Below are 13,752 nucleotides of genomic sequence, written 5' to 3'. Positions count from 1 at the left end.
TATTTAGAGAAAATTTTGTTTAGCTCTAGTCCTATAAAAAAGGTTACGCTATTGATTCTTTTTTTTAATGTTAGGTTGTTGGTGATTCAGAGAACGATTTTTATGAGGACGACGCAACGAAGAAAAGAAGAGAAATTTTAGCAAGGCGTCCATCTTACAGAAAAATCTTAAATGATTTAGCTGGGGACGGTAAGGAATACTCTATTTCGTGGGGTAAGACATCAAATATCGTTTCTTAGTAGTTTAATTCTGTGTTTATGTGTAGGGAAGAGAGCTAAGTTAAAAGCGCAAAAAATCGGTTTAATTATTCAAAAAATAAAGACGTTTTACGAAATCGTAAGAAGAATATTAGAAATTTTAGCAAGCCGTACAGTAGGCCTTCGTGTACATCCCTCCATGTTCTTGGAATCGTTCCGGAATGTCTGTTATGTTCTTCCGTTATATTGACCTTATTCCCTACTCAACAGGGAAGCAGAGATTTGTAAAAATGCTGTGACTTAAAACTTGTTCTTTCTTTTACAACCAATTTTGTCTTGCGGTCTTTTTGCTGGCTGATAATAGTGCCAGGCTTAGCTATCAGACTATTTGATACATCTAAGTATGACTTTAAAAGGGCTGGGGTTGAAAATTCGTTACAGAAACAGGCCAGTGGAACTAATGCACCCTTTTTATCTCGGAAGTATAAGAAAGTAATCTCTCTTCATATCTTTCGTGGTTCTATGTTTAAAAATTTATATTTTTCTCGAGGTTTTTATTATCCGCAATGTTTGGCCATTTTAACCTTAAAAAATGTTTTCGGCAAGCCTACTGACTGGTATTTTTTCCCAATTATATTGAAATAGCTTAAAGGGATGGGGAAGCATTTATTTTGTCTCCGTTCTTTTACACAGCCAAATGGGCAAGTATGTGGTTAGGAAAGTGTTGTTAAGGGTCTCCATGTCATTGATATACATGAGGAAAAGGGTGCTACCCAGGGTAATACCCTGGGAAACCCCAAATTTCACCAGGTGATCTTTGGATGCGATATTGTCAAGGATAACCTTTCTAGAATGATTAGAGAAGACAATTTCAACCCCACCATTTAGTGACTACTGATTCGGATGATTTAAGCTTTAAAAGACCTTTATGGCTAACTCTGTTGAAGACCTTTGGAATATCAAAAGTCAGTAACGGTCGTATATCGGTCAGTAACGGTCGTATAACGGTATGTAACGGTCATATACCTTAACCAGAAGCTCGATCCACTTCTGATGCCGAGGTACAAGGTAATCTAGGGTAGACCGTCTCTCTAGGAATTCATGGCTTCGATCACTTTGTAGCCTGTTTTATTCAAGATATTTGTAAAGTGTTGTAAAATAAATCCTCAAAAGACTTCCCAAGTGTACGAAATAGGAATTGTGTGGCTAAACAAGCCTGTAATGTTTTCTGTAGCGCTATCTGGTTTGATGACAGAGATAAGGGGCAGTTTTTCCCGTTCGAGGAATCTAGAGCGAAAGCAGAGTTCGGCTAGCTTAGCCCATCAATGTTTGGGGAATCAATGTCCGGGATGGTTTGGGGGAAAGAGCATTTGGTCACATGGCTTTATCGCATACGGAAGATCTCGGGGATGGAATTACCTATTCGGTTATTTGGGTACCCTTTTGCCATCGTTATCAAAGTTTGAAAATTTAGGGAAATGCCTTACCAAGAGCCTTAGCCTTTGGGTCTTGCAACAACACTTCCTCCAACTTGGAAGGAGGAAATTGCATAGCCTTTCGCCATTAGCAGCCCCTTCTTAACCTCAGCATTAAGTTCATACGTATGTTTGGGCAATTTGTCATCTTTATTAAAATTAGAAAATTTAGGAATTGCCTTACGTATGAAACAAAGAAAAGAAAGGATATAATAAATGAAAATCAAAATCAAATATGTGAGAAAAACGAGGATTTTGTCAGCCAGTATCTCAAATATGAAGACGAAAAAGAAGCAAATATTTCGACAAGGACCTCCGCCAAGTCGTCCTCAGTGCTAATAAGAAAAAAAAAACAAAAAAAACAAAATCTAACCTTTTGAAGTGAACTCTACAAGAACAGAAAAGGAATTGCCCTACCAAGAGTGTCAGTCTTATTCTGCTGATCTTAAAACAGCAATTCCCCCAATTTGGAAGGAGGAAATAGCGGAATCTTTCGCCAATACCTGCGCCTTCTTAACCTCTGTATAAAATGTACATTATTTCGTTATTAAAATATGCTTGTGTATATTTTAGGATACGAGTCTTTCCACGGTTTGAGATTTGTCCGCTGACAACAATTTTCAAGCATAGAATCAAAATATTCAGAATTCTGTTTGTCTCTTTTCTGTATGTACAAAGGCCCCTCCCAGCCTACGTTCTTGGGGATACACAACGTTTCTAAAATTTTTAACAGTGATAAAAACTATTTGGCGATATAATAATGTTATTTCTAACGAGAGATAATATTGGCTGAAGTAATTGAAATCACTATTTTGTGAAAGGATGCATCAATGATGAAAAGGTGCATAAATATTGCAGGAATCAGAAAACCGCAAAATTGGCTTTAGGATTCTAAGCCAACTGCAAGTGAGCCATAATCCGTGAAGCTGGGCATTTACTCCCAGCTCATCCAGTTCTATTCAATATGAAACTGGAATTTTCACATTTTCCCCCTAGAATTTTCAGAAACTAGGTGAGGGTGTAAAATTAGTTTTTTTCAATTTTTATATGAAAATACCAATAAAGATAATTTTCAAACAAATACCCAAAGAATGTATTTTTCAAAATCTAGGGGAAGGGGGGAGGGTAAAAAATTTAGGGGGGCAATCGATTTTATTCCATGAAAAATTGTATTAAAGGAAACTGGATGAGCTTGAAGGAACTGGTGAAACCGGTTCAATAGACCGTGAAGTTGGCCTATAAGCTTGCCGAGAGAAAACTATCGCAAAGATCAACTTCAAAAGTACATTATCTGAAGTTTGACCTTATTTTTATAGTCCTAATCAACGTATCTCTATAAAAGGGCAATAGAAATTGGGTCTCAGTTAGGGTTTTGCAATATTTTCAAAAATATTATTCATTTCACGGAGTTACTGATTTGCAAAATGAAGAAAACAGAGAAAATCGTTGTTGTTTTAAAGCCATGAAGGTTATAATTTGACTTGCGCTAAAAACCAATAGTAAAAAATGCTTTCCGCTATCGTCCTGAATTCGCGTTTCATGTCGAGCTAATGCGCGCTAGCTCACCAATATCAGCCTGACAATATTTTGCTTGTCTGCTTAACAGCATGGGCGCCCATAAGCTGAATTTTTGAGGGAGGGGGCTATAAAAATACTTTTTATCTTTGAATATCCGTATATACTTTATTTACACGATTTCTCCTTTAAAAATGTAAGTGACCGGGGGGGGGGGTGCCTCCCGGCCCATCCCCCCTTATGAATTCCCATGCTTGACAGTTTCCTGCGAAAGTAAAGAAAGCAAGGCCTACCTTTGTCGCCACATCCCGAATATCGCTCTTGTTTCCCGCGTTCAACAGATTCCCCTGCGTTCAACAGAGCTTGTTGCAAATACTTGCAATAATTTACTGAATAAGCGTAGTTATTTTGCTGTATCGAAAGTGGTTTGAACATCAAAATGATTTTTTTTTTTTTGTAAAAGAAACTGCTTACCCTTAGAGCCTTTGACGACAAGCAAAAAATTGTCAGCTTATATTCATCGATATACCAAGAATTCTCTATCTGTAAAAGAACGAATTACTGCTTATTGGGCACAATAAACAAATAATTAATTACAATAGGTTTTAAGTGCTTTAGAACACAATTTAATTATTGTAATAGTCCATTGAACACCAAAAATCGCAAAAACACCAAAAATAAACACAAGGTTCATGTAGTGTATAAGATAAAGATTTTATTGCAGAAAAGTTAACCGTGACGAGCCTATGGGACTGATTTGGCATATTTGAGTCACATCAAAATGAAATATTTAAAAATCAGGCCGCCATCGTAGATAAAGAAATAGATAGTTTCTCATGAAATTAAAGAGAAGTATTAAAAACGTATACGTGCTGAAATGTACTTGAAAACAAGGGGTCTTTCATCTTATTGGCAATGTCAACAGATAAAAAGGAAAAAAACGTACGAAATATAGATAGAAAAAAACAAAATAATAAAAGACATAAAAAAACAAAGCAAAAAAGTTAGAATAAAGACAAAGTAAGCGAGAAATGTGGAAAAATACTATGAAAACCATGCGGATAGTTTCTTAGTTTTTTTCCGTTATGTTTTAAAAACAGGTTATAAAAACAGATAAAAGGATAACGGGGGTAAATGTGTTTTTATAACCCGAGGTACTGCAACAGAATATAGGCTGAGAAACACCCTGGGATGGCGGATTCTGAGGGGGAGTGTCTTTTGGGCAAAATATTTTCGTCGTAGGAGTTCAGTAACCTATTTTGTTGCCAAAATAATGCATTAAATAAATTGGATTATAATATAATAAATACAATATATTATATATAGCATATAATAAATACATTATAACATATACAATATGCTATATATTAAATAAGCCATATTATTGATCTGCACAATCAATTTTTCAAATTCTTTCCTATAAAAATCTTCAAAAGAAAACCTGTTCTTGTGAAAAGCTTAGAATTTTAGTTTTGCTCCTCCTAAAAATTTCGAAAAACTCCTTTCTTTTTACTTAGGATTTCAAAATTTCATACCTGATTAGAACAACTAAAATGATTCCAGTCGAATTTTGCTCCTTTTTGCGCTACTTCAAGTTCCCCATTGTAGTTCCCCATGTAGTTCCCCCGTTGTAGTTCCCCATGTCTTCAGACGGCCTGAAGGCGTATATTGTTTGAGCTACATTATCTATTTTTTTCAATCCAAATGCGATGAAAATATAATAAAGGCAAATTTTTATGACATTTAATCCCCCCCCCCTAAGGCCTGAATCTGGTTGTACCTATGCGTATATTTGTTAGCCATAATCTGAATATCTAGTAGCGAAATTATGAGTAGAATGCAAATCTTCGTGTTCGTGCTTGAAGACAAATAAATGAACAGTTCATAGGTTGATTTGATTAAGTTCATATAATAAGGAAAGGCAAAACTTAAAAAAAATTCATTGCTGATTTTCTTTTTAATGTGCCAATTATCTAGAAGAGAAACCCCTGATTTGAAGGGTTCGAAAAAGTTAATTTTAATCAGTAGTGAATCAAGCTCTAAAAAAATTACTTAATGTTAAATAACTAAAATATGAAACGACTATAATATAAAAATGACAATGCTCGAACAAAAAGTAGCTTTTCTCCATTTTTTTGGTACTAAATCCTTATTTTGGTCAATATTACATAAAGTAAGAGTCAAACAAGTGTTTTGACGCGAAAACCTAAATATTCTATTGTGGACTTGGTCGAATTGATTTCTTAAAGCCTCGTGTAATAAGATGAATAATCAAAATAAGAAATACATTCTCTTTCCAACCCACCCATGGTGGGGTCTGACAAACCCCACCTGACGGTGACGATTATATTATTAGTGTATTAGTTTCTAATCTTAACTTGTAGATAGTTTGATAAAAGGTGTTTATTGTTAATTTTTTGTTACATTTTGTGTGTGTTGTTAATTTTTGTTACATTTAGTATGTTTGAGTTGTGATATAAACCCATAACTAATAGTGTCGTAATAAAACGATAGAAAAAGGAGTGTAATTATTAGTTAAAGTTGTTTGCACAAGTTTTACCCAAAAGATTGTCGTTTAAATCTTTAAATAATTTCTTAGACCGCACTCTTTCCATTTAAAGAATTTAACAAATGAAAATATAGTGAAAACGGGTATAATATTCTCAACAAAGCTGTGGACAAAACAAAAACCACAAAAAACTTTGAGTAATAAAGAAATCCGAATATTTTGACTTCACGTCCGTAAGCCTTTATCAACGGAAAGAAACAACAACAAAAAAGTGAATTAATTTAAATTAAACGAAACATAAAAGAAAAAGAAAAATAAAAACAATAAACAAAACACGCATCTTAATAACTTCCAAAATCACCATGCAAATAGCACGAATACGCACAACTATATGGTGATATTGGAGGCTATTAAGAAGTTTTTTCTTCCTTTTTTCATTTTTCTTTCTTTTTTTACTTTGATAAAGGCCTTTTTTACTCCTTTTCTTTGCATGTTTTTTCTTTTAATTTAGCTCAATTTATTATTATTTTTTTATTTTGATAAAGGCTTCCGGACTTGAAGTTGAAAAATTCAGATTTCTTCATTTTTTAAAGTTTTTTTTGTCCACTGCTTTGTTTAAAATATTATACCCATTTTCGCTATATTTTCATTTGTTAAATTCTGTAAATCTTTCTCACCGATTTTGGTGGTTGATATATTAGATCAATTAAATTACATTCTTCCACTCGAAAAGCCCTTATTCTTGTTGAGTTAAACATCAACTATGTAGAAAGTGCACTTATCCAATTCGCCCTGAAAAGGCTCAGTTTATAAAATTATGATAATAAAAATTGTATGGATGCCAAAACAGCATAAATATTACACAGTATGGAAAATTCCTATCTTCTCCGTTAAAGATTTTTGGAACAGATCAGTCTCGTACGTTTCTCATGACTCCGCCTTCGCGCGCGCGCAATGACAAGTTTTTAGCATATTGCATAGGGAATGCCAAGTAGCAACTGAAGCTACTGCTGTGACGCAAAGGGAAACGTACCTTTCTGCGCGCTGTGATGTGTCCCATTTCTGAACGAAATTTTCCATACTGTGTAATATTTATGCTGCAGATCCCAGTGTTGATGGTAATTCGTCCTAAATAATATGACAGACTTAAAACTGATGTATACATACGAACAGGTGAATTTAATGTCTGCTTTTCTTGTTTAAAGAAAAGGAATCACTGCAAAATGATGAAGAAGAAGACAACAGCGCTGTAATCAATCTGGCCTCCATTGCCCCCTCCAGTCGAAGTGGAATGACTACGATCAGTGGATCTCAATACGCTACTTCTTCTGGCCTTTTGAAAGGTATGTTTTTTAACTTTTATCTTTAAGTTTTCTATGAAATAAAACCCGAATATCCAGTTAAAAGAAGGGCCACAGATGAATCAAATCTAGTTTAAACAAAAATATCTTAAAAAATAACAAAATTGTGCCTACAACGAAAGGATGTTGCCACACTTTAGCCACATTTTAAAAAGCGTGATTATTTGTGGCTATTTAGCTATTTAGCCACACATTTTAGCTTTTTAGATAAATTAGCTAATTAGCTATTTACCTAAACAGACACGTGTGACTATTTAGCCACACTTTGAGAAAGATTCTTCTTGCAGACTCGTATCCAGAGCTGTATTTGATGATCCATATTTACTTCATTCATGGTTAAAGAGATTGACCATGGTTAGGACTTCGCCCCTCCTCTAGATTTTTTGTACCCTTCACCCAATTTAGAAAAATATCTTTTTTTGCATTGTCATTATAATTATACAATTTTTTAGTATTTTTCATATGGAAAAAAAGACCCCCCCCCCCTCTAGGTTTTGAAAAAAACATTTTGTCCACCTAACATTGTCGTGAATTGAAGCCACTGTTGGAATGTTTCTACACCTCTAGCTGCAGGACTATTTATTTTTTGTAAATTAATTTAATTTTATACAAATTAATATAATTTATTTAACTTACGAATTAGCTGGGTCTTATCTACTATATGCCAAAATGAAGTCGTAATATTGAGCTACAAAGTAATTCGTACTGACTTTATTTAAATTTCGCAAAAAGTCAATTCCCGCGAAAAGTTTAAAAAACTTCAATTTTGTCCAGAATTATAAAAAACATGAGGTGCATCCTCTCATTTTTTGCACGACGCTATGTCTTGCGAGTTGTGAAGCTTTTTCTGATCATGGTTGCAGCAGTAGTTGTAAAGTAAAGTAAACAGCGATCCACGGCGCATAGTAACCGAAGGTTTGAGTACACATAATAGAAAAAAAATTGTCTTGTAAGAATAATTTTTCGTTTAAATATGATTCAGGAATGGTAATTACTATATAAATTTATCTTCACAGTAAAATTTTATTGCGAAAACATATTTTGAAGAATTTTGCAAAAAGACCTTGACACCTTTCGAAAATTGCGGTAGATCGAAGTAAAAAGTGCAAGATTGGAATTTTCATGGTTGAAAACCCTACTCGCAGGTTTTAAGCTCCCCTCTTGAGAAACAATGAAAATTGCTTTTATACATGGGTAGCAGTGACGTGTCCCTTTTTTTTTAACAGGGCTACCAGGTTACCATAAAGTCGTAGAGAGATGTTTGGTGTCTTGCTTAAAAGCTACTGCTCGTAATTTACACGGTTACATGGTTTTTACCAGGTTACCATAAAGTCATAGAGAGATGTTTGGTGTCTTGCTTAAAAGCTACTGCTCGTAATTTACGCGGTTTACATGGTTTTTACCAGGTTACCATAAAGTCATAGAGAGATGTTTGGTGTCTTGCTTAAAAGCTACTGCTCGTAATTTACACGGTTTACATGTTTTTACCAGGTTACCATAAAGTCGTAGAGAAATGTTTGGTGTCTTGCTTAAAAGGTACTCCTCGTGATTTACACGGTTTACATGGTTTTTACCAGGTTACCATAAAGTCATAGAGAGATGTTTGGTGTCTTGCTTAAAAGCTACTGCTCGTAATTTACACGGTTTACATGGTTTTTACCAGGTTACCATAAAGTCATAGAGAGATGTTTGGTGTCTTGCTTAAAAGCTACTGCTCGTAATTTACATGGTTTTTATAAATTTGTTTTGTGATTGAAACTAATCAAAGTTGAAATGGCTGCAACTTTGTTTTACTTAATTTTAATTTACAAAATCAGCAAAAGATGTCAAAATGTCAGCGAAAGGGAAAATTGATGGATAAACTGTCAATATTGGCACACCTATTTGGTTATTCCTATAATATAATAATAGGAATAATCAGTAACGAATACATTTTGATCATTCAGTAAATATGCATATGCATATATACATGCATGTATTCAAAGCCAGTGGTTATGTACAAAAACAAACATACATGAAAAACAAACAAAAAAAATCTGTATGTCTGCACAAACTATTAAGGCCGTCCAGGGAAGAGGGGCTAGTGGGGTTGAACCCTCTCCCCTAAATGTTTGTTCGAGTCGTAAAAACGTAACGAAATGCATATAAAAAAAATTTTGATGCCTTTTTTAAAAGTTTTTTTTGGAACCCCCCCCCCCCCCCCCAAAAAAAAAAAAATCCTAGATACGGCCCTACAACCTAATTACTTTTGACTATCGAATACAAACCAAGTTTTTCTCATGAAATTAAAGAGAAGTATTAAAAACTTATAGCCTACGTGCTGAAATGTACTTGAAAACAAGGAGTCTTTCATCTTATTGGCACCATTCCGGATTACGCTCCACCTCCGTCCCAATCTGTTTACAGCTCCTCCTTTGACCACTCTAAAAAAAAAACAACTATCGATTTGTTAGCTTATGTTTGTCATCTCGTCCAACCCTAACCCGAGATGATCAACCGTTTTCTTGCCTATTAATCAATCAATCAATCAATCAATTTATTAATACTAAAAAAAAACAATTACAAACATAAGGTTTTTACATGCCCAAGAAGCTCAGCTTGTAAAGGGCCAACAAAACAAAATAAGACACTAGTATAAAGCACATAAAAAAACACATACATATAAAAAAAAAAAAAAAAAAAAAAACTGGATCAATACAAGGAAATATATGAAATATGGGATTTATAATGAAAATTAAAATATAGATGAAAAACAAAATATTTAAACGAAGAAAAGAGATTAAAAATTAGGATTGAATAAAAAAAAAAAAAAAATTAAAATCAGAAAAATAAATTAAATGAAGAAAAGAGAGACATATAAATTAGGATGGAATTCAAAAAAAGAAAAAAGGGAAAAAAATACTATACTGGAAATATCCAGCGAGAAACTACCTTTGAAGAAAGAGATAGAGGGACATCAGGAGGGATGGAGTTCCATAGTAGAATTGATTGATAAACAGGAGACCTCTGAGCTACTGTTGATGATCGTCTAGGTAAAATGAATCTGCGATAAGAGCTACGTAGAAAAGAAGAGTACCTACCTAAGCCTGACAGAAAGAAAAACTGCTGCAGAGGCGGTGGAAGTGTACCTAGAAAAGCAAAATGCACTAAATAAAGGTAACTTTTACCCACAATACGATCCAGTGGAGCTATTCTAGTATAATTATAAAGATCAGAGGAAGGGTGGAACCATAGTAGAACAAAATTGGCCTTCATTGCTCGATTTTGGGGTCTTTGAAGTGAGCAAAGAAGCGATTTATTAGCACTACCCCAGACAGAACAGCGATTAAACAGGTAAGGGAAAACAAAAGCAAAATAATGAGAAAGCATAACATCTGGTGGAAGAAATGAGTTAACCCTGTATAACATTGAAGATTGGCGGAGGACAAGGGAACGGGTATGAGTTATATGGGGTTTAAAAGAAAGAAAACAGTCAAGGTACACATCAAGAAATTTAACTATAGTAACTTGCAGTATAATATCATTCCCATACTTCAGGATGGTTGGCTCCCTTGCGTCTCTCATACGATAAGGGGTCCTGAATTGTACAATGGCACTTTTTTGGCTGTTGAGAGCCATACCATTTGACCAGCACCAATCTTTTACTTTATCAAGAACATCTTGAGCTACGGAATTGGCAGATGGCAGGTCCTCTGCAGCAATGGAAAAGTTACTGTCGTCAGCAAAAAGAATAGGGTGCACAAGGGGATGAAGACCATCAACAAGATCATTAATATAAAATAAAAACAAAAGTGGTCCAAGCACAGAGCCCTGTGGGACACCTTTCAAAACAGGCAAGGAAGAGAAAGAAGTACCATTAACCGAAAAATACTGAGATCTCCTTGAGAGGTTAGACCTAAACCATACAAGTGGGACTCCATGCACTCCAAATGAAGATAATTTAGACAAAAGTTCAGAGTGAACGACCATATCAAATGCCTTTGAAAAGTCAAGAAATAGACCCAAAACACACAAGCCCTTGTCAAGATTAACACGCACAAACTCTGTTGCATCTGAAAGTGCATGCAAGTTAGAAAAACTGGGACGAAAGCCATACTAATGGTTAGTTAGGAGAGAATTTCCTGCAGTCGTATTAGTACTAAATACAAATGAAGAGAGTCTACAATACACTACTTTTTCAAGAACTTTAGAGATTACGGGAAGAAGAGAAATAGGTCTATAATTTGAAATTAGAGATGAATCACCTTTTTTAAACAAAGGTACAACATTAGCAACTTTAAATAAATGAGGAAAAACACCAGAAGAAAGAGATAGGTTAGTTATGTGTGAGATGGGACGGGCCAAAAAGTAGAATTTTCCTAGAGATTGGGTCTTGGTTAAGGCAACACATGTCGTATCCGCCTAAGCCACCTATGATACGCATATTAATTGGGATTACACCACTTTTCCGATATAAACCTCTTTTTTCTGGTGGCGAAACAATGGAGCTTAGAATATCCAATAAAAGGATTCAACCGCGGAAATATGGCATGCATAGGAGAATACTTAATCGATTCAAGAGTTTTAAAAAAAACACCTTTTTTAAGCCTACAACTTAAAATTTGAAGTAAGTCATTTATATCGAACGATTCTTAATCATTTCGGGATTTTAGTTTGTATGTATGATTTTAGTTTGTATACGGGATTTTAGTGAATGTTATTTTGGTGAATGTCATTTCGGGATTTTAATTTGTACGATTTTAGTTTGTATTCGGGATTTTAGTGAATGTTATTTTGGGTGAATGTCGTTTCGAGATTTTAGCTTGTATGATTTTAGTTTGTATTCGGGATTTTAGTGAATGTTATTTTGGTCAATGTTATTTCGGGAGTTTAGTTTTTATGATTTTAGTCTGTATTCGGGATTTTAGTGAATGTTATTTTGGTCAATGTCATTTTGGGATTTTAGTTTATGATTTTAGTTTGTATTCGGGATTTTAGTGAATGTTGTTTTGGTGAATGTCATTTCGGGATTTTAGTTTGTATGATTTTAGTTTGTATTCGGGATTTTAGTGAATGTTATTTTGGTGAATGTCATTTCAGGATTTTAGTTTGTATTCGGGATTTTAGTCAATGTATTAAGAAACTGATATGAGTTAAGTGATAAGTTGTCGTTAATACGCTGTGGCAAATCCTCAGACCAATGATCTTCATCACCCTGTTTTGTTACCATGTAACCTGTAAGTTGAGAAGCGCAGTAATCAGTTCAGAAACTCAGTTTTGAATTCCTTATCTCTGGCTGTATGATACAGCCTATACCGCATAGGTTTTCTTGGGGCCTATGCTCCATTTCCTTGAATTTCTGGATCTGAAAATATCCATCATAAACGGTTTTTTAAGAAACATCTCCGGTATAACAATGTAGGCTTCTTGAAATAGTTCCAGTTAATATTTCCAAAAAGTTACTGATTCTTAATGGTGGAAAATAGTACCTTTGGTACCATTTTCACAAAAGCGGTTGTGGTTTCAGGCCTCATAATCTGGGAGGCAAGCTATACCATAAGAGTGTAAAAATATAAAATAAAACTAATTTAATGACATAGTCAGAAAAACTGGGTTGGGGAGGGGGGGGGGAGAAATACCCCCCACCCACCCAGGCCTAGAATCACCACTGCCAACGATACTTTTTGGTGCAAGTGTACATTCTTCTAGTACTTTTTTTTTTTTACAATGGTACCATTCTTAATGGTAGCCTACTCTAAATGGTACAGAAGTAGTGCCGAGGTAAAAAATCAATGACTTTTTCTTATGAAGTTGTACTTGTGTTGTTCCTTTTGAAACACAAAAGTACCATCACTAAAGAAGAGAAAAGCACAAACGGAGTATAATTGATTGAAAAAAAATCTTAAATTAAAAAAGTAAAGTAGCAAGCACATCAAAATAGTACCAAGGATGTCAAAATAGCACCATATCAATAGCACCACAGCACCAAGGACATTAATAGCACCATAGGGTCAAAGACAAATTTAGTGAAAAGGACATCAAAATAGAACCAATGACACCAATAGCACCATATCAGTAGCACCATAGTACCAAGGACAAATTTAGCACTAAGGACATCAAAATAAAAGAAGTTTTGCCTCCAGGACCATTCTTAGGAGAAAGAAGAGACAAGGAAAAAATAATAAAGGAAAGAATAGGCAGGAAAGGAGAGGCAATAAGAATGCTAAGAAGAGCCAGGTATACATGAATTAAGACAAGGCGGGAATTGTTCTCGGAGATACCGATGACGAGAGCAGGTTTGCTAAAAAAAAAGAAAAGCTAGAGTGGTGCTCTAAAGAATTTCTTTTTACAATTTTTCAAATAAGTTCTTTGTATCCATATTTATTTCTGAAAGGAGGAAGTTTGCATGGCAATACTATATTTTTGTCAGTGTTGCCACATACAAACATGGAAATCAATAAGAAAAACTAATTAGTTAAACTTTACAGCGCTTTTCATGTGTAAAAATCCAAATATTAATAATCTATTGATTCCCAAAGACAATCTGCACCTTTAAAGAAAAGGTTGGTTTGGTTACTTGTGTTTTAGCTTTTTTTTGCTGGTTTTTGCGCCCACGCATTTCTTTTAAACTTAGTGCCCGCTACTACCAAAGACTACATGCGGAAATCAATTGAATTTCTGATTTTTACTATTTGTTTAAGGTATATAGGGTTATG

The 13,752-nt window shown here is 34.5% G+C and overlaps 1 protein-coding gene across 3 annotated transcripts in view; it reads left to right on the top strand.

Moving 5' to 3' along the window:
- Positions 1-13,752, top strand: part of LOC148949578 (cyclic AMP-dependent transcription factor ATF-1-like) — an 86,800-nt gene that overhangs the window by 66,383 nt on the left and 6,665 nt on the right. For 2 of the 3 annotated variants that reach the window (XM_089093607.1, XM_089093608.1), the window contains 2 exons: positions 75-213; positions 6,902-7,039. In XM_089093607.1, the coding sequence (XP_088949733.1) occupies positions 75-213; positions 6,902-7,039 (277 nt within the window). The remainder of the gene's footprint in view (positions 1-74; positions 214-6,901; positions 7,040-13,752) is intronic. The other variant, XM_089093609.1, reaches the window with a different exon arrangement.

This window comes from Artemia sp. Qi Xiang Cuo, chromosome 8 (genome assembly GCF_049724085.1).
Source record: "Artemia sp. Qi Xiang Cuo chromosome 8, ASM4972408v1, whole genome shotgun sequence".
Classification (NCBI taxonomy): Eukaryota; Metazoa; Arthropoda; class Branchiopoda; order Anostraca; family Artemiidae; genus Artemia; species Artemia sp. Qi Xiang Cuo.
Note: the sequence above shows the minus strand (reverse complement) of the source record. Positions and strands in the feature narration are given on the sequence as shown.